Raw genomic sequence first — 24,199 nt, forward strand, 5'->3', positions numbered from 1 at the left:
AAAAAAGGTAACAAATCAGACAGTTAATATATGTATACAAATTGAGTGGACAAATACAACAACACTATACAACCAACATAAATTGGCAATATACACTTCCATACATACAAACAAAACAAAAACAAAAATAGGTTTAACAAAATCAGGTAAGAAATCAGACAGATAACATGTATACTTTAAGCGGACAACGATAATATACAGCCGAAAAAAATTGGCAATACCATTATGCCATGCATCTTTTGTAAAAAAACACAAAACAAAAGCATGTATTACATACATATACATACCAATAAAGGAACTAGATGTAACGCTAACATACTAAAATCATAACATGGGCTACAAATCTTGCTAGCTTCATTAGTTGTATCTTATATTTACAATTCATTAACTGTTCATATTTTAAACAATTTTAATTCAGGTAAATCATAACACAGTTGACACGAACTCAAGCAAAATGCTATGTGTTATTACGTGAGGTAGCCAGGTGTCACAATCACAGGTCAGAAAATTGATATAGCGTTTTCTTCTCTCTTCTGTCTGTTTCAGTCTCTGATATCACAAACACAAAATATCAACTTTAACACCTCAACAACAATCCAAACATCTTTTTTTTTATCAAAATCACGCAAAACGGAAAGTGTTCTGACTCCGCTTTTATGTTGCGTTCAATACACATACGTGCATACAGACACCTGTATCAGAGCATCTTTCTTTCTTTCTTTATTTGGTGTTTAACGTCGTTTTCAACCACGAAGGTTATATCGCGACGATATCGGAGCATGGACAGTAATGTTTTAATATACGAGTGGAAATGAGGGCATTGCATAATATTCCAAAAGATGTTTATTTAATTCTAGGTACAACACAAAATGTACTCAAACGTTTAAAAGTGAACATTTCAGATAGTCCCTTGCCGTTTTAAGGGCGCTGCATATTGTTTACTTGAGCATTGTAAAGCAATGCTGTCATGATAATACTTTTGCTGTAAATTATTGAACAAACGTCAGTTTGTACCAAGAGCATGACATTGTCTAACAGACTGCACGCACACACCCAGTGGATTCCCAGTGGCAGTGTCTCGTGGTATCAGTGAAACACGTGAGCACGTGAATGTACAGGAACTCGTGTTTCAAAAGCACATTTTTTCGAACAGAAACAGCAAGTGTGTGAGCGTCAATGTATCCATTGGACATTGGATTTCCTTTCTTTGAGCCGTGTGACGTCAGAGGCCTACACAACTTCATATTTGGGCGTTTCAGGTTAACCGAAACTTCAAAGGAACTACTTACTTCATATTTGGGACACGCGTATTAACCCACAGATCAAATCACACGTCTGCAAATGAAGCGATTTGCAGATCTATCTCGGGAAGAAATTGAAAACAAAAGACGACTTTTAACTCCGATCGAATACCAACACATTTCAGCTGAACAAAAGATGAACATGGGAGACACCCTCCATCAGCATAATTGTTGCAGGCAACACACAACTCCAAGTTTTGCCGCGGCCAAATTCAAACCCCTCGCGAAGTTCACTCAGCTCGTTCGCACACAGCAACCGGCCGAGTCGATATGCGCGGGGCAAGTACTTTCGACATGTCCTTTGAAGATATGAATTTCTTCCTTAGTGCAGAAAATGAACCTGACATGCCACTATCGACGACAATGCAAGTTCTGCCTACTTTCCACAACTGTACCATAAACAACTTGAACATCCCAATAACAAAACAAGAGGCGAAGCCTTCAAGGCTCCCGTAAGAAATCAACAAACAATAACAAACTCAATCACTCCGTCACACATACACACACACAGTAAGCATAGACACAGTGCAAGAGTGGGAGACGCTAGATCTAGATCTGTCTGTCTGTAGCCTACTTACGGGGACACGACTGCCAGTGAGATCGACACTGCCCTTTCGATCGCGTTTTCTCGCGCAGACACTGGAAACACGCTGTGCAGATCAACCTGCAGGAAATCTCCTGTGGTATCTTCTTCATCTATTTTTTTCTGGAGCCGCTACGAAACCGAACAATGTGAAATCGTCTTCCCCGAATCGGCGAATGCAGCTCGGTTAGAACTTAGAAGTAAATCTATACCACAATGCTTCATGCGATCTGACCTAACCTTGACCCCTGACCTGGTCTACATACCACACACAACACAAACCAGTCACCTGTTTTTACCCCCCCAAAACCCACCACCACCCGATTTCTTTGAATACACACTTTATCTACATACGTGCCGACAAAATGTTGATCATTGGGTGTGCACGTTAAAGATTCCACGATTGACAAAAGGGTCTTTCCTGGCAAAATTGATTAGGCACAGTTAATAATTGTCTACCTATACCCGTGTGACTTGGAATAATAGGCCGTGAAAGGTAAATATGCGCCGAAATGGCTGCAATCTACTGGCCGTATAACATTTCATCTCACACGGCATCACTGCAGAGCGCCTAGAACTGTACCCACGGAATATGCGCGATATAAGACTCATTGATTGATTGATTGATTGGATAATAACCCGGTAAAATTAGTATTTCGGTGTTCAGTCAAATGTTAAAGTTTCTATCACACACGCACGCACGCACAGACAGACACAAGTTAGCATCCCATAGGCTACACTTACGTGAGCCAATAAGACCAAACGTGTTGATTGTCTCTGCTGTTAACCCCACAAGCTTACTCAATGAACTCGTCCAGTCTTGATCGCGAGATAGGGTGACGACAAGTGTGTACAACAGTTACTGACACTGACGGTGCAAAGAGATGTAGCAATTTAATTGATGTTTTATTTGATGTTCATGAATTTTCCGTTCCTTTGATTATGTTCTGAACAAAATGTTGCGATAATCAAATATTCTAATGTTAATTGAATTAGTTGAATAAACTTTTGAAGTTGCACTATTTTTGTGGCACATTGAAGTATATGTGTTTGGTGTAAACAGGTGTTCTTGGTGTGTGTGTGTGTGTTTGATTGCATGTGTGTGTGTGTGTGTGCTCGTTCAATCATCAAAATAACAACTAAGTCAGTACCTGAAAGAAATTCGATCGATACATCAATGTTATTTACGTTTTTGACCAAAATATGACATTTTACACAGATCTCGACAGTCATTGTTCACATCATTGTTCACAGATCTCGACAGTCATTGTTCACCTTGTTGTCTCAGAGAACAATGACTGTCTCAATCTGTGTAAAATGTCATATTTTGGTCAAAAACGCAAACAACGTATATGGTCTCAACAGACTCAGAAGAGGTAGGCAGGAAACTCCACACTCTGTGTGTTTAATCCCAACGGGCTATTGTCAGTGCGTGCCTAATGAATATGTTGGATATTGTTCCTGTAAAAACAGTTACTTTTTGGCTGATTGTAACGTGCTTCACTATGTTAATGACAATTTACATGGTTGGATGATGAGCGACAAAATTGTGTATGTAACCGTTTTTCACTGTTATGTGTTGAATTCCGTTTAGAGCCATTGGTTTTTAAGAAGGACTTAACGTTAATTACTGATTTCAGTAATGTTAAGATAAATTAACGGAAATAAAGTGACAATGTTAAACGTGGCTGTGCCGTTTCGATTGGATTGGGTGAGATACTTTACGTCAGTGACATGAATGAACATGAGTTCTAATCAACATGTTATTGACAGTTCTGGTGTCGGGCGAGGGAGACGGACCGAGTGAGGATCCACGTGGGATTGATGCAGAATGCCCAGGGAGACTGGACACAAGACACCCTCTGTACGATGTGTCTGAAAACACATCCGCGTGGAGGGATTTTGGTGCCAGCGCAGCAAAGATAAAGAGGGAAAATGTTCTCGGCTTGCCGGCAGCAAGCACTATAGTCACCTGGCTGGCTATAGTGGAAAGGTTACTTTTGGTGGTCACATTAGATATTATGTTTTTTGGAAAGTTCGTTTTATTTGCAGCCACAGTTCGGTAAACGACAAATGGCTAAACCCAACCACCTAAGAATGAGAAGCGTTTTTGTAACATGACCCATATTCTGCAAAAATGCAGCCATGACGCAGGGGGTAGGTTACAAACAAGTCGCGTAAGGCGAAAATACAATATTTAGTCAAGTAGCTGTCAGTGAAATTGACAAGAAGAGCGGGGTAGTAGTTGCGCTAAGAAGGATAGCACGCTTTTCTGTACCTCTCTTTGTTTTAACTTTCTGAGCGTGTTTTTAATCCAAACATATCATATCTATATGTTTTTGGAATCAGGAACCGACAAGGAATAAGATGAAAGTGTTTTTAAATTGATTTGGACAATTTAATTTTGATAATAATTTTTATATATTTAATTTTCAGAGCTTGTTTTTAATCCGAATATAACATATTTATATGTTTTTGGAATCAGCAAATGATGGAGAATAAGATAAACGTAAATTTGGATCGTTTTATAAATTTTTATTTTTTTTTACAATTTTCCGATTTTTAATGACCAAAGTCATTAATTAATTTTTAAGCCACCAAGCTGAAATGCAATACCGAACCCCGGGCTTCGTCGAAGATTACTTGACCAAAATTTCAACCAATTTGGTTGAAAAATGAGGGCGTGACAGTGCCGCCTCAACTTTCACGAAAAGCCGGATATGACGTCATCAAAGACATTTATCAAAAAAATGAAAAAAACGTATGGGGATTTCATACCCAGAAACTCTCATGTTAAATTTCATAAAGATCGGTCCAGTAGTTTAGTCTGAATCGCTCTACACACACACACACACACACACACACACACACACGCACACACGCACGCACACACGCACATACACCACGACCCTCGTTTCGATTCCCCCTCGATGTTAAAATATTTAGTCAAAACTTGACTAAATATAAAAACCGTCATGTACCGCTTGACTGCATACGGATATAAGCAAATTATACCTTAAACGAAAGCTAAAGATTTTTGCCATCAGACAGCAAGTAAAATGCCTAATTCGTATACACAGTTGTATTTTTAACAACATCTGTATAACATGCGGACGACAAAACAAGAAATGCCATTTTCTCAATCGATATGTATAGCTAACTGAACGCCTGGTTGAAACCGCAATCAAAAACATCTTGAAAATTGTTTATTCTCACAGCTAGAATTATTTTACATCAACAATTGTTAATTTACCGAGGAAAACAACAGTCGCATAAGATACATAATGGATGATTTTGAATCAACTCCGAAAACCGAACCGGGTCGAAGCAAAAAAGAGTTTACACATACACAGGCTTGAAAAAGGATAATTTGGTTCAATCTGTTAGATTTTTACCCATAACGTTGAAGATCAGCTTAATATAAAAGGAAAGTGATCATTGTAAAAGGATTTTGCTATCGCAAAATAATTCAACTTCCGGTTTTACCACATGGCGTCCATAATATTATCAATTTATTACATAGCGTGCATTTGTCAGAAATTATACTAAATGTTAGAAGCGATCTTAAAGTGAAAGTAACGTTTAATAAAAGTATGCGCATGTATTTATTGATTGATATATGACTAAAATAATTGACATGTAATTTAAACGTACAGAACGACAGTTTGTACACTACCTCTCTAAAAAAACGCGACTATGACCGACCGATATGTATGTGTAAATTAGGTCATTGTTAGTGATGAAAACGGGTTTTCTTTAAAAGATAACACGCAAACTGTGAAGTTCAAGCCCATAAATGATTTTAGTACGACTTCTTCAAAACAGGTCTGTTTTTCACTCCACCAGTTTCAGTTTTAATAAAATATATGTATAGCTCTCATTTTCAAAAAAAACTTATCTGCAATTCACTTAACCAAATACACAATGAACCAAGTAGGTATTAGAGTGAGACACTTTACAGTGAAATATGTTATGATTCCCCTTATTTCAAAATATATGCATTTTAATTGGCAGACACGATTTACGTCGTTGGTACGTGTCCTCTGGTGAGGCAACCGTTAGCATTTTTGTCGTAAAAATTGACATTTTTAAACATAAATCATGGACAAAAAACTAATTCTACAAAAAGTGCAGGTTTTCTTGGTATAGTCAGTTAAAGCATCTTAAAATTCAAGAAATTGTGCAATTACGTGTATGTATTTGAAATGGCAAAAAATACTGAATGAAAGTGATTTTTGACTGATTGAAACCCTATCCCCACTAACAAAATGTGCCCTGAGATTAGGGGTGTTAGTTGAAGATGAATGAATAATGGCTATGGTTTTCCCCTAAAGTATTCAAAACCTAAACATATATACTGTTCAAAAAAAGAAACGCATAGTTGCTACTTGCCAAATTTGTTTTATTTTTCGAAAAAATTAACAGAAAATCCAATATTTAGATTATTTGTTTGAAATTTGGTATGGACACAGTTGAATGCACACACAGTTCATTTGCATCTTCAAATCAATCAGTCAATCAATACGATTGGGTGCCGAGGCTGTCAAGTCAGTAGGGGGTGTGACTGCCTTGAGCAGCAGCAACTGCCCGGCACCTTCTGGGCATGGACTGGATCAGATGCCGGATATCTTGCTGTGGGATGGTGTCCCACTCCTCCTGAAGTGCCTGCAATAGATCGCGGTGATTTGCCGGCGCTTCTACTCGCCTGCGCACACGTCTGTCCAATTCATCCCAGAGGTGTTCTATCGGGTTCATGTCTGGCGACATGGATGGCCAGGGAAGCACCTGGACATGGTGGTCGGTGAGGAACTGGGTGGTGATTCGTGCTGTGTGCGGGCGAGCATTGTCCTGCTGGAATATGGCATCCTGGTCAGCCAGAAGAGGAAGGGCGTGTGGGCGCAGAATTTCCTCCACGTATCGCTGGGCAGTTATGCGCCCTTGGACGTGCACCAGGGTGCTCCTTCCAGCGGTATTGATCGCCCCCTACACCATGACGCCTCCACCACCATGAACGGGTGTCTCATCCACACAGTTGGGCGCGTAACGTTCGTTTACTCTCCGGTAGACCCTCCTCCGACCATCATGTCGCTGGAGCAGGAAGTAGGACTCGTCGCTGAAGCACACGTGTCTCCAGTGATTCCGGACGGTCCAGCGAAGGTGCTGGTTGCCCCACTGCACTCGGTTCTGGCGATGCCGGCGGGTGAGGACAGCTCCTCTGTGAGGTCTGCGAGCTCTCAAACCAGCTTCATGCAGGCGGTTCCGCACGGTCTGGTCCGATAATCGGTGTGGCCCGGGGAGAGCCTGGACAGAAGATGAGGCCGACAGGAAACGATTCCGGAGGTGGCGGAGCCGTATGAAGCGGTCGTGAGCAGCAGTTGTCGCCCTTGGTCTTCCCGCTCGTGGCAAGTCAGCAACGGAGCCAGTGGCTTGAAACCTGACCCACAGTCTACTGATGGTGCTCTGGGACACGTGGAAGTGCCTGGCGATTGCACTTTGACTTTGGCCTGCTTGTAAACGACCCAATGCAATTTGGCGGTCTTCTCTGCTCAATCGGGCCATCTTTCGTCGCTGAATTGTCGTCTGATTTCTTTGTGGCGAACAATCCGCTTTTATGGGTTTTGGAAGACATGGTGAGAGCTCAATATTCCCCGAGTTTCACGAGATTACACTGAAGCATGACGAGTGGTCATGCCAAATGAGCAATTTTGACATTGTAGCCACTGATAACGCATGCGTCACGTGCAGAGCTCACTTGTGGCAATGGACGAAAGGTCGACGACCAGATAAACATTTTCTGCAGTTTGGTGGATATCCTTGTAGCCATATAACTAAATTAACCAAATATTACAAGCTATGCGTTTCTTTTTTTGAACAGTATACATAGGCAAGATGTTATACATAAACACAATTAACTTTTTAAACATATACATATGCTTAGTACACGATACTTCCGGTTTTTCTACCGGATGACTTATACATTTAGGGGGTAAACACCTTATCGTAGAAAAAGCTTTATTTTCAAAAAGTGCAAGTAATTATTAAAAATCATACATAATTTTTATATATTGGAGTTCATTTTCCTTCGAAAGTCATTTGTTTCAAGTGGCAGACAATGTCAGTTGGAGAGTTACATGTACGTAAAGTGTATAACTGTTGTCTGTGACTAGTGCATTGTGTACACATTGGCACCATTTGATCCTAAATGCTAAACGATGTCGTGATGGGTGGGGATATAGCTCAGTTGGTAGCGCGCTGGATTTGTATTCAGTTGGCCGCTGTCAGCGCGAGTTCGATCCCAGGTTCGGCGGAAATTTATTTCACAGAGTCAACTTTGTGTGCAGGCTCTCTTCAGTGTCCGAACCACCCCCCGTGTATACTACATTGGGTGTGCACGTTAAAGATCCCACGATTGACAAAAGGGTCTTTCCTAGCAAAATTGCTTAGGCACAGTTAATAATTGTCTACCATACCCGTGTGACTTGGAATAAGGCCGTGAAAGGTAAATATGCGCCGACATGGCTGCAATCTACTGGCCGTATAAAATTTCATCTCACACGGCATCACTGCAGAGCGCCTAGAACTGTACCCACGGAATATGCGCGATATAAGCTTCATTGATTGATTGATCATACCACAGTTTTAGGATAATTTACATCGCATCGATTACTAAATTGATGGTAGAATTTCACTGATAAATTCTATTTCCGGTAGCGTCAGTGCCGTTATCTGAGATAGTAACGTTTTACATGGTTTCACGTTCAGTGGTGAACGTAACGTGTGGTTTAACAAAATTACTTGCACATACAATAGTGAAGTCTGTCTGTGTGTCTTTGTTTGTGTGTTTGTCTATGTCTGTCTGTGTGTTCGTCTGTTTGTCTCTCCCTCTAGATCTGTCTGTCTATCTCTTTCTCTCTGTGTCTTTGTCTGTCTGTCTGTGTGTCTCTCTCACTCTCTCTCTCTCTCTCTCTCTCTCTCTCTCTCTCTCTCTCTCTCTCTCTCTCTCTCTCTCTCTCTCTCTCTCTCTCTCTCTCTCTCTCTCTCTCTCTCTCTCTCTCTGCGAGGTAGGTGCACTTACAGGGAAAGCAATACAGAAAGAAATGCATTTCTCTACCAAGAATGAAGTTTGTCTGTCTGTGTGTTTGTGTGCGTATTTTTTTGGTTGCGTAAGTGTTTCTCTATAAGCATCTCTACGTCTTTGTCTGCGTACATAAGTGCGTGCGTGCATGTGTGGGGGTTTCTGTGTCGGTTTGTCTCACTGTGTGTATGTCTGTCATTTTGTCGGTATGTTTGTGTATGTCTTTGTGTATGTCTTTGTGTGTGTGTGTGTGTGTGTGTGTGTGTGTGTGTGTGTGTGTGTGTGTGCGTGCGTGCGTGCGTGCGTGCGTGCGTGCGCGCCCGCGTGTGTGTGTGTGTGTATGAGTGCGTGTGTGTGTGTGTGTTTGTGTGTGTGCGAGTGTCAGTGTGTGTGTGTTTGTATGCGTGTGTGTCTGTGCGAATGTGTGATTGCAATTATTCCTCCTTTTTACATTTAGTCAAGTTTTGACTAAATGTTTTAACGTAGAGCGGGGAATCGAGACGAGGGTCGTGGTGTATGTGCGTGTGTGTGTCTGTGTGTGTGTGTGTGTGTAGAGCGATTTAGACTAAACTACTGGACCGATCTTTATGAAATTTGACATCCCCAGACCTTTTTTTCAGTTTTTTTGATAAATGTATTTGATGACGTCATATCCGGCTTTTCGTGAAAGTTGAGGCGGCACTGTCACGCTCTCATTTTTCAACCAAATTGGTTGAAATTTTGGTCAAGTAATTTTCGACAAAGCCCAGACTTCGGTATTGCATTTCAGTTTGGTGGCTTAAAAATGAATTGATGACTTTGGTCATTAAAAATCTGAAAATTGTAAAACAAATATGCTTTTTTATAAAACGATCCAAATTTACGTTCATCGTATTGTCCATCATTTTCTGATTCCAAAAACATATAAATATGTTATATTTGGATTAAAAACAAGCTCTAAAAATTAAAAAATTAAAAAGTATTATCAAAATTGAATTTTCGAAATCAATTTAAAAACACTTTCATCTTATTCCTTGTCGGTTCCTGATTCCAAAAACATATAGATATGATATGTTTGGATTAAAAACACGCTCAGAAAGTCAAAACGAAGAGAGGTACAGAAAAGCGTGCTATCCTTCTCAGCGCAACTACTACCCCGCTCTTCTTGTCAATTTCACACAAAAAACAGATAATGACGTCATTTTAAGTGGCACAAACGTGTACATGAATGCCTTCCCTTTCGAATGATTTACAGTTATATAATTTCTGTCAAGCGGTTTAAGTTTTATGTCCGTTTTATGAACCCAACCCTCAAAACAAGAATAGTAACGCCAAAGAAGGAAAACATACACACAAACCAACGTTTTTCTCACCGGTGGTTTGGAATATTGCCCCAAAACTTTCGATGTAGTGTTGTGGTGTTAAAATCTATCAGAAAAAAGTGTTTGCTAACGTGACGCCAAAAAGTATTCAAAACGGTCCTTAGCCGACTGACTACTAGGTCTCTAAGACTGAAGACACCCGTTTGTGGAATACAACCAAGTACCAACGGTGCAACCAAGGAACTCATAGAACTCACGGTATCTTTAACCCATTTCACCTTCACCCGGTTCACATTCTGATCACTGCATCATTTCAAAACCCTCTGTTTTACTAAAGTTGTGTACATAAACTGTAGAAACGTTATTTTGTGTGTCCCTAGTGATGAAAGATTGGCTGTTGACTGTGCGTATGATTTGCCTATGTGCAATGAGTTTTTCAGATTGCATTTGTGATAGCATGATCCTTTTCCATACCAAATGCAACACATTTTTAACAAGTGACTGGTAAAGTATCCGCCTAATACGCCTAAACTCTTTGGACTTTTGTGAATCTTAGAAATCTACTATTCAAACACAAAAATTGCTTGTGGAAAAAGAAGAACCGTTACATCTTGAAAAAAGCACAACATATTTCAAACTACTCTCAATGATGTGCTTCTAAAAGTTATTTGATATTTCCGTCGCATTGCCAGCTTCAGACTATGGTGACGTTATGCCTCTCTACAAGGCAACTTGAAATTGAGACTCTACACATGTTTTGGTGCTCTTAAAAGGAAGGGAGAGGGGGTGGACTGTCATAATATTTTGACTCTCTACACATGTCTACATATACATTGTGAATTAACCCTCTGGGTATTGCAATGCAACGTAGGGAAATGGCTTCGTGCTCTTAAAAATATGGGTCTGGGGCTTCCAATAGTCAACTTGAAATTCTGACTCTCTACACATGTGTTGGTGCTTTTAAAAGGAAGAGGGGTATGGGGTAACCTGTAACTGCACCATATTCAGTCTCGCTACACATATGCCTATACATACGCTTTGTGAACTCCCCCCCTCCCCCATGGCTATGACAATGCAATGTAATGAGATGGTTATGTGCTCTTAAAAAAAAAGAAACGGGAGAGGGGGGCAAAGGTTTCAAACAGTCAACTCGAAAGTTTGACTCTCTTCGCATGTTCTATGTTTGAAAAGTAAAGTACCCACCTATAAAAATGACGTTAATGTCAAGGGTTTTGAAACGTCCGTAGGGCAAATGTTCCACTTTGCATGAGTATTTGCCAGCATCGCTTTCCGTGACGTTCTTGATTTCCAGATAGTCAGCTTTCTCATCCAAAGCTCGCTCATAGCCAAGCCTGTACTTGTCGCCTGAAAAACAAACACGATATCAGTTCTTGTCAAGTAAAACCTCAAGTTTCAATTTCCTTTTTATGATTTTAACGTAGCAAATGGTGTTTTAGTGTAGCAGTGTCTAACATTTATTCGCACATAGACAGTTTGGCTACTTTGAGCAAGAATCTATACATTAAACAAATATTTAGAAAAAAAATAATGGCCAATAATAATGAGAGTGTCTGAAGTTCCTCTGGTCAATGTTTTATAACACAAAATCTGACCACTTCACGGAATGATAATCAGAAATGAGTACGAGGACTCACAAGAAAGAGCTAACAGTGGCCTGCCTATACATTTTTTGTTTGAGCGTAGCAATCCAAAGCTTGGCATAACAGCAGAGCAATTTGTCTTAAAACGTACCATGCTACGTTTAAATCATAACAGTTGGTAGCTTTGTTTGTCAAATGTTAAAGGTACTGAACTTGTCAAATTCAGGTGCACGGAGCCCCTGGGGCTTTTAGTCATACCTCAGGCAGCTATCCGTTAGAAGAACTACCAAGTTTCATTGACTTGCACCCAAAGAGTCAAGAACTGCGATTTGTTTACGAATTAATTTCGTACTCGGACCCGGCTGGTCTTGACCTATTTTTGGATCTAAATTTAGATCAGGTAGATCACCCCATCATGCACAAAAAGACACGTCACTAGCAAACTATCAGACATCATCATGAGTTTGTGTAAAACAAAATGGAGGGCGAAATCATTCTGTTGAATCGAACTCCGACCAAACACCACGTAATAACTAGGTCAATTTATCAAGAAACTGTCGAGCTTCACATATGTCGTCGTTGGGTAGTTTTTGGATTGTTTTACTACCATAGGAGGAGTTTTGAACTGTAAATGCACTCAGCTGCAACAAAAACGCAAAACGAAGGCTGTAAGCTGCACTGTGCCTTTAACCGTTTTTGTGGAAATCATGAACTGGTGGATCGTACCAGTTTTATGGTAAGTCATTTTGTTCGCATCATAGGAAAACGTGTGCTTGTCATTACGACTTTGAATAATATCTATAACAATGCTTGAATATCTACTCCTCTTTGAAAAACAGGACTGCCAATATATCTATCCCTATTCCTTGGCCTTTAGTCATCATATACATTTGAGATCAAATATTTTCCTTTCAATACTTTTTTTCCTAAGAACCTTAGGCTAAACTTTGGATAGTATAACATTTTTGCACATAACTTAATTAATAATTTATAACCTTACTTGTTTTAATGTGTTTCGGAAAGTAAAATCGAAACTTCCTTTCCCAAGAGACTTCTACTTTTTGATTTGACACGAACATGCGGCACCAAACCCTGGAATCGGTGCCGGCAAAAGCATACTGTGTTGTTGGTGATACCATGGTGACTCCCCCTGGAAAATAAAACAAGTAGTTTGAAGCAAAAATAATATATTTAGTCAAGCCGTCAAACTCACAGAATAATACTAAACGCACTGCACAGCATGAAAAAAGATAATCCGCGACCAAGACTGAAAGCGCTGAAACACAAACATACTTATAGCTATATTTTTGTTGTCATCAAATCTGCTAAGTATAATTTGTAATAAACTTGGTTTTACAACCTATATCAAAACTAGAAGTGACAAGGGGCGACGGGAGGGGGATGTGGGTTGGAGCCTTGAATTCCCCTCATTGCTGGCCTTCTTGACAAAACAATACAACAAATATGTCACACACACACACACACACACACACACACACACACACACACACACACACACACACACACACACACACACACACACACACACATACACACACACACACATACACACACACACACACCCACACACACACACACATAACTACAATCACATACACACATTGCAACTTACAATAAGTTATCAGTCCAATACTGCTTGATCCATCAGTGTTGCTCTTACAGGTGTAGTTTCCATTGTTCCATTCTCGTGGGAAATAATTGTGCAGCTTTAAGCTTCTCTCCGTAAATACTATTTTCATTCTGTAACAGAAACACTATAGTATGTATTTCTTCACTGCATTTCAGCTGTGACCCTTAAACACATTCCGTCAACCACACTATAAGCGCCCAGTATCGAGCAAACGCCCAGCCTCTACTTTGGGTCAAAAACCGTGTATAGGGTACTATTCCTTGTGAGCGCTCACCCCCCACATTTGGACCAAAGTACTGCTAATACCGATCTTGAGTCATCATTTTCAGTTCTGATTTGTTTAAAAACCATGATGTAAAAGGATCTTTGTGGTAAGATTACAGTTTCCATTTAATATGACAAGGCGCTGACGCACATCCGAACGTGTTAGCGTCACAGAGTAAGCGGGTAGACATCTTTGCACCGACATATCTCCCAATAATAGTTATTTCTTTCTTTGTTTTGCTTAACGCCCAGCCGACCACGAAGGGCCATATCAGGACGGTGCTGCTTTGACATATAACGTGCGCCACACACAAGACAGAAGTCGCAGCACAGGCTTCATGTCTCACCCAGTCACATTATTCTGACACCGGACCAACCAGTCCTATCACTAACCCCATAATGCCAGACGCCAGGCGGAGCAGCCACTAGATTGCCAATTTTAAAGTCTTAGGTATGACCCGGCCGGGGTTCGAACTCACGACCTCCCAATCACGGGGCGGGGCCTTACCACTAGGCCAACCGTGCCGGTCCCAATAATAGTTGTATTCCAAGTGACCAAATATAGGGCTATTTCTCACGATGAACTGATCGTGCACACGGTATCGTACAGAGTTAACACCCTCCCTCTCTTGCTATTAACATTGGTGCATACTGGGGATGGGCGCTAACAAGGTAGTTTACAGAACGTAACTGAACGGACTTTGTACATTCACGCAAATTAAAATCAATCAATCAATCAATCAATGAGGCTTATATCGCGCATATTCCGTGGGTACAGTTCTAGGCGCTCTGCAGTGATGCCGTGTGAGATGAAATTGTATACGGCCAGTAGATTGCAGCCATTTCGGCGCATATTTACCTTTCGCGGCCTATTATTCCAAGTCACACGGGTATAGGTAGACAATTATTAACTGTGCCTAAGCAATTTTGCCAGGAAAGACCCTTTTGTCAATCGTGGGATCTTTAACGTGCACACCCAATGTAGTGTACACGGGGGGAGGGTTCGGACACTGAAGAGAGTCTGCACACAAAATTGACTCTGAAATAAATTTCCGCCGAACCTGGGATCGAACTCACGCTGACAGCGGCCAACTGAATACAAATCCAGCGCGCTACCAACTGAGCTATATCCCCGCCCCGCAATGGGGTTCTTACAAGCCTCCACCACGGCAAAAGTCGCATCTCACCTTTTCTGGATTTTTATATGTTTTACATTTTCTTAAAGAGATTTGTTAAGGTATATCCAGTGGTTATTCTTGTTCAGTGTTGCAATCGGCTAAAATTTGGGCGGGTGAATAATTATATAGACCTCCAAACATTACTCCCTTCTAAAAGTCAAGACAGTTTTCGGCTAGAAATAACAGGTGGCGAGGGTACTCCCACCTTGCAGATTATGCCTAATCAACAGCAGGCTAAGTTGACTCTAGCCATGTGGATAAAAGCATGGAATCGCTTTGTGGCGGCCCTTAGCCTACACAAGCCCCACCCTACCGCAGGTCTTGCCCAGCATATGGAGACGGTGATGTCTCTGGCAGAGAAGCAAGCTGGCTGGGAGAGCTATGACGAAAACTTTCGGCAAATGGTCGCCAGAGGGGATGCTAAGTGGGGCTCTACTCATCTAGAGCTCTACATGAAGGCGGTGCTAGACCACCGGGTTGTCTATCAGCAGCATCAGCAGCAGCCCCATACCGAGCAGAATGCTCGAAACCCACGCGGTACATGCTACACGTACCATAACAAGGGGCACTGCATGGCTGGAACTGATTGTAAGTTTCAGCACAAAATTAATGCTATTGGTGTCTGGGGGCCCATCCGGCTTCTCGCTGCAGGGCCCCTCAGTCTGACAGACCTAAAGTCATACCCATGTTTCAAAACGGTCAACCGGATACAACCATTTCCCCTGCCACCGCTTCAGGAAGCGGCATGGGTCGTAACAACAACTAACACTAACCTTGTTGTTCACGTATCATTTTATGAAGTAGCCAGAGGTTACATTTTTATAATCTTTGTACTTTTTATTCAAACAAAACATTCACTGTAGTTGAGAGCTAGTGGCAAGTGTTGCGGATGTCAGACCTGTTCCTTTGTTGATTAACCTATCCTAGACATTGTTAGGCCTTTTGTTCTGCTGTGTTTTGTCTTGTGTGTTGCAGTTCTCGAGGGTTCTCAGACCTGTCTTCTCGTCAGACGTTGCGGTTTCGAGCGGTACAATTATGCAACTGAAACCAACACGTATGCCTCTGTTGGTTGTTCTACGCCATCCCTTACGTGTTGCTAAAACAATCAGGATGACTGATATCGTTAAAGCATCCTGGTAAGAATATGTAATCTGGAATATTGGTATCTTGTATAAGTTGAGAGTGGTCTGCACATTGGCTATGCGGTCTAAGTAGCAAGTTACATATGTTGCAGAAGTTCAGGTAATATTGCGGTTCAGTCCATACCCCTCTCAGTTTCCCGGTTTCCTTTTGGGGTCAACACTTCTCGTTGAGCTCTCAAAGATAAGTGTTTGTGGCCTGTTTTGACCCAAACAGGTAGGTCAAGGGAAGTAATCCCCTGGCCCATAAACCTTTTGCATCAGTATCCGAATGTTGCATCATTCGTTTTTCCTGTTTTACGTCATAACTTTTGTTTATTATTCACTGTTTGAATTTAACTTGCTTTTCTTTGAAAGGTTCTATTTGAATATTATTTCACTCTACGTGGACTGAACCGCAAATCATGTGTTTGGACTTCTGGTTGTAAGAATGTTTGTTCAGAATGGTGAAAGTATGGGGTGTGACTACTTTGATATTGGCATGTTTGTCGTCCTTGGCTGCCGTGTTCACAAAGGCAATTGTTCGTGTAGCGGAGATACAACGAAGAAAGTTTTGTGAGCGCGCCAGCCCCGTTTCTGCTGCAGCAGAGAGCTGTGCGTGTCAGCCCAGCCAGGCTCGAAAGGGCGGGCATGCGCAGGTCTATGCGTCCCCTTTTCCAAGATCCCAGCGAAGAGAGAGGTCAGGTTTTTGTTTCTGCAATTATTTTCCACCTCCCACCCCACCTCCATCACACTGATGGAGGGTATCTAATCGAAGCTGCGCAAGTTAGGTAATCGATCAGTTTCCTGCTCTACATTTTGTTGTTGTTGCTTATGCATGTCCTGCCAGGGTGAGCTGACACCACCGTTTGAGCTTCGGTGCAGTACCGCATTGATTGGTGTGGAACCGAAGCTGAAGCTTTAGTCCACAGATTGCATTGGTCCACAGCCTACTTCCCTTCGCCCTGAGTGGTTTGGGTTGAGTAGCCCGCGACTGTGGCATCTGGCATTCTATTCACCTTGAGTTTTTCTTTATGCTTGATATACTTGACTAAGCCTGTTTTGACCCAAAACAGGTAGGTCAAGGGAATTAATCCCCTGGCCCATTCACCTTTTGTATCAGTATCCGAATGTTGCATCATTCGTTTTTCCTGTTTTACGTCATAACTTTTGTTTATTATTCACTATTTGAATTTAACTTGCTTTTCTTTGAAAGGTTCTATTTGAATATTATTTTACTCTACGTGGACTGAACCGCAAATCATGTGTTTGGACTTCTGGTTGTAAGAATGTTTGTTCAGAATGGTGAAAGTATGGGGTGTGACTACTTTGATATTGGCATGTTTACGTAAGCCTATTCCTTTGGCAGTCGTTCTTGCCTGGCGTGTTCACACAGGTATTGTGTTAAAACGTAGTATGGTGGGAAATTTAAGTTGTGTTTTGAAGATTGTGTTGTATGCCGACGATGTAACATTGTTTTTAAGAGACAAATATGGTGTGAATGTAGTGATGAATTTGTTCCGCACGTTTGCGAATATGTCTGGTTTTGAGATAAACCGTACATAAACGGAGGCCATGTGGGTTGGCTCCAGTAGAGGCCGTGGTGCAGAGTGTAACGGTCTTGTTTGGAAAATTAAGTTGAGGTTACTCGGCATTGTTTTTGTTGTAATGTTTGTGCAGCATCTGCCCTTGAGGAGAACTGTTCATCCAAGAAAAATAACATTTTGCAGATATTAAAGGCACAGTAAGCCTCCCGTAAACCATCACATATACTGTCAGGCTTTTACACACAGTACAAACACCCTTTCATTTAAACACTCACCGCTTGAGAAACATCCTAGGTGCCCTCCGTAAAGAGCGAGCAATTTTCAAAGAGTTTATTTTTGCGTGATGTATCTTACCCCTGAGCCATCGTGAACCCGTGTGATCCAGTTTTCCTTTTTCACAATGCAGTCGTCAGTTTGTAATTTGAATGCGGCTCGCTGTGAGCTTATCTGCAATAGCACGTTATTATGTACCTCGGACTATGCACAAAACAAACGGCTGTGGTTCACAAGAACTCTAGCGATGGATTTTGACTGTTCAAGGGAACTGGCGAGAGGCATAAACCGTCGTCTGCTACGAGAACCACGACCTTGAGTGACTCCGCTTCCGGGCTTTTCTTTTTTCAAACTTTCAAAAATTCGAATTGTACTGATTTTGTTGTGATGAAAAAATAATTATTTTATGATTTAAGAATGTTTGTGTAACAAGCTGTCAATGTATTATTTATATTTTAAAAGTTAGGTTTAGCACCAAAACGCACCACGGTCTGATTCGCAGACCTGTTTACACTATACATTGAGCGTAGTAAACTACGAATTTGAATAATATACTACGCAACTACGCAAGTCTGTCGTTTTCTACGCAAACGGTATTTAAAAAAAAATATATATATTTTTTTCCTTTTTCGTCTTTACACCTGTTCCTTGTCCCGTTGTGCTCTCACACCGCCCCGTCCCTGCACGCAAACGGTATTGTTTCGGCTACGCATATCACAATCCGTAATGTTCTTCATCTCCATTGACCGATTCATTTTCCAATCCATGTTTTCGGCCAGCAGTCGTTTGCTGCGTGCAGCGCGTAAAGCGCCCACGGGCGTTGCGTTGTAGCTTGTTAATGCCGAATAGGCTTCTCCAAGCAAATGCCGGGCACAACTGAAAGCGTTACTGCCAAACCATGCGGGCGTTTCGACACAATGGCTGAACGCAGAGCACACGAAAGTGAAGATGAGAACTGTGAAGAAAATGACTCCGAAAGGCCACCGACCAAAAAGAAAAAGACGAGCAATGCGCCGAACCAAGTCTTTCTGCCAAAATATCATCAGGACTACCCATGCCTTGTCTTAGCGGAAAGGAAAACATCATGCTCATTGCACTGTCTGCAATTCCCATTTTTCCGTCAGTCAATCAATACATGTTGTAAAAAGTAGCAATCATTGTTCTTGTTGTTGTGATAGGTCGACGAGAAATTCTACACATTCAATTACAAAACTACACATTTGCCTCATTTTGCTCCCAGAAAATACACATGCAATGTTTTAGGGGTAAACAGGTCTGGATTCGGATTGTGATGGAGACAATCCGAAACATTAATTCTTTGAAAATTGCTCGCTCTTTTGGCAAAGAAGAAATTTAGGTTACTTTGGAAAATTGTGCGTTATTACAAATTTTATTGTCCCTCAGTTCGTTTACGTTATGAAGGCACTATGTATTCCAGAAAAAGGTTTTGGAAAGAGTAAACACCCTCTTTTTAGGTTTTTGTGGAAAAGGAAAGACGTTAGTAAAAAAGCCTTTGAAAAGGTTAAAAGATCCGTGTTGAAAAGCCAAAACGAAAAAAGGCATTAAAATGATTGATTTAACACTAATTCAGTCGTCCAATTTGTGTGAATGGGCGTCGACATTACAAACGTCCTCAGTGGAAGATAGATGGACATTTGTACAATATTTCTGGTTTTCAAAGTTTGGAAAAGATTTTGCATGTTGTAGATTTAGAGTGAGTTGGAAAAGGATAACGGGAGTTGAAATGATAAAATCGTTGTTTTGGAAGGAAGTTTTAAAAGTTTGGATTTAGAATGATAAGGATATGATGTGTAATCATGTTTATTCTGAATATATTTGTAATAACAATAAGGTTATGTTTCAGAAGTGTGTTCTTGTTTTAATACATGGGCACAACACGGTATAATTAACCTACGTAGCTGACTTAATGGTCGGTAACGACTGATTGACACTCCCGCAAGTAGGGGAGATTATTGGGTTTTTTCCCTCAGTATTTATGCAATATAAAGTTGTGCACAGTGCAGTGAAGACGTTTGTTAGACAAAACTTAGGACGCGTGACTGCTTTTAAAAAACCCAGAGTTTTCGCAATGTTTTGGTGGGGAAGACTCTGTAAATACTGGCGTGCTCGAAAATACTCTTTAAGAGTATTTTCGATCGCGCCAGTATTTACAGTATTTATTAAGTCTCGAGTATAAGAATCCATGTTGTCTTTAATTTGATGTTGAAATTACCCACCGGCAATGGCTAATTGTTCAGAAAGTTTCCCCTGAGACCAAATTGAGAGAATTTGTCACAAGGATGTGGGTATGAGATTTGTGATATGTAGGCCGTCGTGTTTTTAACCTCCCTAAATGTTGAAGGGCGAGGCGTAGAGACTGTAGAGAGCGTTATTCACGTGTTTCGTGTGTTACACGAAAAACCCTAGTTTGAGATGAGCTGTGTTTACGAGTATGAGACATGTAGCTGGTTGTGGTTTGATATCGTCACAACGCTATAGAGGCTCGACCGAGCAAGGTGTCTTAGCGGGTGTCAAGTTTGTCTGGGACAAATTCACTCTTTCAAGAGACGGGTCTCCTAAGGTAAATGATTTACTATGTTGTATATTATTGAAGTTTGATTATATAGCTGCAATGTAAAGGTTAGTGTATACAAAGTGCACTAAATATTAGTGTGAAGTTTTAAGATAATTCTTGATGTCATTGTATCACGGTTTTTCTTGGGGAATTTCTTGAACATAAATGTTACGCATTTATGTTATGTTTAAGACGATGATGCTTTGTATGGCAGTGTTATTCATAGATTAAGTATTAGCTTGGATATTGAATGTGGACGGAATGTGAATGTAGAATTAACGAGAATGTATGAGTTGATACATGAATGTTTGGAAGAAGAGATGGTTTTAGAGAATGTTGTATTAAGACTTGGTTAAATTCTTTAGGAGTTTCCATGAGGAGTTTCCATGGCGTGTACGAGGGGCGGACCTTACACGGAAGAGCGCGGAGCGATGTTGACGAGCAAGGGACCACATCGTCGCAGATGGCTAGATGACGGAGTCTTAATCGTAACCAGTCGTAGCGACGACGGTTCTTTTCGCTAATGGCGGAAGCATTTCTCGGGGAGAATTGTGAAAGGTGTGCGTGGCATCCAGAAGGAGAGTTTCTGGGAAATTCATCATTAACGGGATTCAGCGACACAATGATGTGTAAATGACGACTTGCAGTGAGCCGTGAAACGAACTCGTGAGTGTCTGTCAGCACCATATCTTGTGCATTAATCTATCTTTGAGAAAGAATATGTATACCCTGTATTTACATGCATTGAGTGAATGATATAAGATTGTGTGAACTGTGTGTTCGAGACGTGGATTCATATTGTTGTATTGAAGTGAAGAATCATGTTGTTTTGGTTGAGGAATTAATACGTCTGTATCCTCCCAAATTCCGTGTTTGAAGTGTGTAGTGTGAAGAGTGAAGATTCAGTGTAAATTAGATAGGGCAGAACACGAACACACAATAGTAACTCCTTTATTCACACTATAATCCACTTGATGACAGAATTACATTGGAAAATGTTGCATAATATTTACCGCACTAATATAATTTTGTTTAAAATGGGAATTGTTGAAAATGTTTATAGTACATATTGCAACTATGAGACAGATTATATGGAACATTTCTTTTTTTTCTGCCAGAAGATTTGTAGTATTTGGTTGAACGTGGTTTATAGAGTAAATAGAAAATGTGGGTATATATATACTGTTGCAATCTGTGGACTGTAAAACAGTGGTGCCAGCGAGACTTAGCCCTTTTGCAACCTTAAACTAAGTGACCGTCGCTGAAAAAATAAAATGAATGAGTGCATCGATAAGTACGCGGTAACACTACTTTCAGACCATTTAAAAGCTTTAAGTAAAGGTTCATAAGTTGCAAGAAAGTAATGACGTCGTATAGAAATTAATTTAGTTGAAGCGCACAATTCTTTTGTTTTGCGTTTCAGGTCGACAGAACGGGCGAAACGGGTTTGGGACCCATTTGGCTTACTCGATTCAGAATCGATTCCACGTTGTTTTTCTCGAACGTGTTATTATACAATTAGGCTTATTGACAGAGAAGCAAATTTTAGGGAACAAATATGTAGGTTTAGATTTAACCATTTGCTCCCTATTTGAAATGTATCTACGTGATAAACTGTTTTGCGAGTGTGTTTGCATGAATGAACCTAAACTGGTATGGGTGTGAGGAAAACGGGACCGACTTGGTGAAGTCGCGAATTGCTGACACGTCTGTCACCGCCGATTGATTGCATTTTGAAGGAATATGACTGGATTACGGAAAAATACACACATGTTAAGTTATTGGATACCTTCATCGCCAATGTGGATTTACTGCAGAGCCAGGCAAAATAGTAGACTTGCTTGCAAAACACGTGAAACAGCCGATGTATGATAGCGAAGCCAAACCGTGCCAGGTAAGGACGCTTCTCGGTCTCGCTACGCATGTCACCAGTGACAGTGTTGTTGCTTTGAGTTTGACTAACAAACTCGAAACTGTCATTTAAAACATGAGCCAAATGTGTATTGATTGTGTGATTAGTCTATAGATGTGACAGGGCTTCTATTATCTGTGCTCCCTAGCTTCTGTCTGTTCTCACACCGACACTGCCAGAGAAACTGAAGACGCACACCAAACACATTACTGACAGACTCTCAAAAGTCGTCTGCTAACGATGCAAAGGAGGGTACTCGTGTTTTTGTTTTGGTTCGCTAGCATCTGGGTATCTTGTAAGTTGAATGTTCGTTTTTTTTCGATCTGCATTGATTTCATAATGAAGGAAACGTTTGTTTATTGCATCCCATACATCAGATCAGTTATGAGATTAATTTTTGCGTGCAACTGATATGGTTTTCTGAGCCGTGCAATACGATGTTGGAACTTCATACAAATGTGTCACATTGTTCGGCGCGAGGTCAAAGGTCGGGAGGAAAGTAGTTCTTTGCCCAAATCGGAATCTGCACTATCATATATATTTTGGAGTCCATGATGTATTTATTGAGCTATAAAAATACAACATATATACCCATACTGAAGTAACAGAGACAAAGAAGGGAGGTCATGGGATATATATATAATATATTTATATATATATATATGCTTGACAGCAAATATAGTGTTGCTAGGATTCCCACCAGACAAAAATGTTTCCACTGAAACGGTATGTTATATAAATCATTTGTTCATTATCGCTAAAATGTGTATTGGTAAATATTGGTATGGTGCGCATCGTCGAACGCTGAAAAAGAAGAAGAAGATATTGTGCGCCAATTGATCTGATTTGTATGTTTGATTTTGACTTAAGATTAAGAAATATGTTGTGATTACCTGATGTGATTGAAAAAAAAGACAAATGAAGAAGGATGCTCCCTCGCCTTACAAAAAAAAAAGAAACAAAAAGAAACAAAGGCAAAACAACTCAAGGTTGAAGCAGCCTGCATGCAACTGAGGTCACACACACAGACAAAACAAGTCGCGTAAGGCGAAAATACAACATTTAGTCAAGTAGCTGTCGAACTCACATAATGAAACTGAACGCAATGCAACGCAGCAAGACCGTATACTCGTAGCATCGTCAGTCCACCGCGCACGGCAAAGGCAGTGAAATTGACAGGAAGAGCGGGGTAGTACTTGCGCTGAGAAGGATAGCACGCTTTTCTGTACCTCTCTTCGTTTTAACTTTCTGAGCGTGTTTTTAATCCCAACATATCATATCTATATGTTTTTGGAATCAGGAACCGACAAGGAATAAGATGAAAGTGTTTTTAAATTGATTTCAAAAATTTAATTTTGATAATACTTTTTATATATTTAATTTGCAGAGCTTGTTTTTAATCCGAATATAACATATGTATATGTTTTTGGAATCAGAAAATTATGGAGAATAAGATGAACGTGAATTTGGATCGTTTTAGAAATTTTTTTTTTTTTTACAATTTTCAGATTTTTAATGACCAAAGTCATTAATTAATTTTTAAGCCACCAAGCTGAAATGCAATACCGAAGTCCGGGCTTCGTCGAAGATTACTTGATCAAAATTTCAACCAATTTGGTTGAAAAATGAGAGCGTGACAGTGCCGCCTCAACTTTCACGAAAAGCCGGATATGACGTCATCAAAGACATTTATCAAAAAAAATGAAAAAAAGTTCGGGGATATCATACCCAGGAACTCGCATGTCAAATTTCATAAAGATCGGTCCAGTAGTTTGGTCTGAATCGCTCCACACGCACGCACACACGCACGCACACACGCA

At 40.6% G+C, this 24,199-nt stretch overlaps 1 protein-coding gene across 1 annotated transcript in view; it reads right to left on the minus strand.

Moving 5' to 3' along the window:
* The window catches only part of LOC138974547 (uncharacterized), a 252,051-nt gene that overhangs the window by 144,937 nt on the left and 82,915 nt on the right, over positions 1-24,199 (minus strand). Inside the window, exons 25-27 of the mRNA XM_070347263.1 lie at positions 13,495-13,622; positions 12,862-13,011; positions 11,464-11,625 (exon numbers count right to left, since the gene is read on the minus strand). Of these exons, the coding sequence (XP_070203364.1) occupies positions 11,464-11,625; positions 12,862-13,011; positions 13,495-13,622 (440 nt within the window). The remainder of the gene's footprint in view (positions 1-11,463; positions 11,626-12,861; positions 13,012-13,494; positions 13,623-24,199) is intronic.

This window comes from Littorina saxatilis, linkage group LG8 (assembly GCF_037325665.1).
Source record: "Littorina saxatilis isolate snail1 linkage group LG8, US_GU_Lsax_2.0, whole genome shotgun sequence".
Lineage (NCBI taxonomy): Eukaryota > Metazoa > Mollusca > Gastropoda > Littorinimorpha > Littorinidae > Littorina > Littorina saxatilis.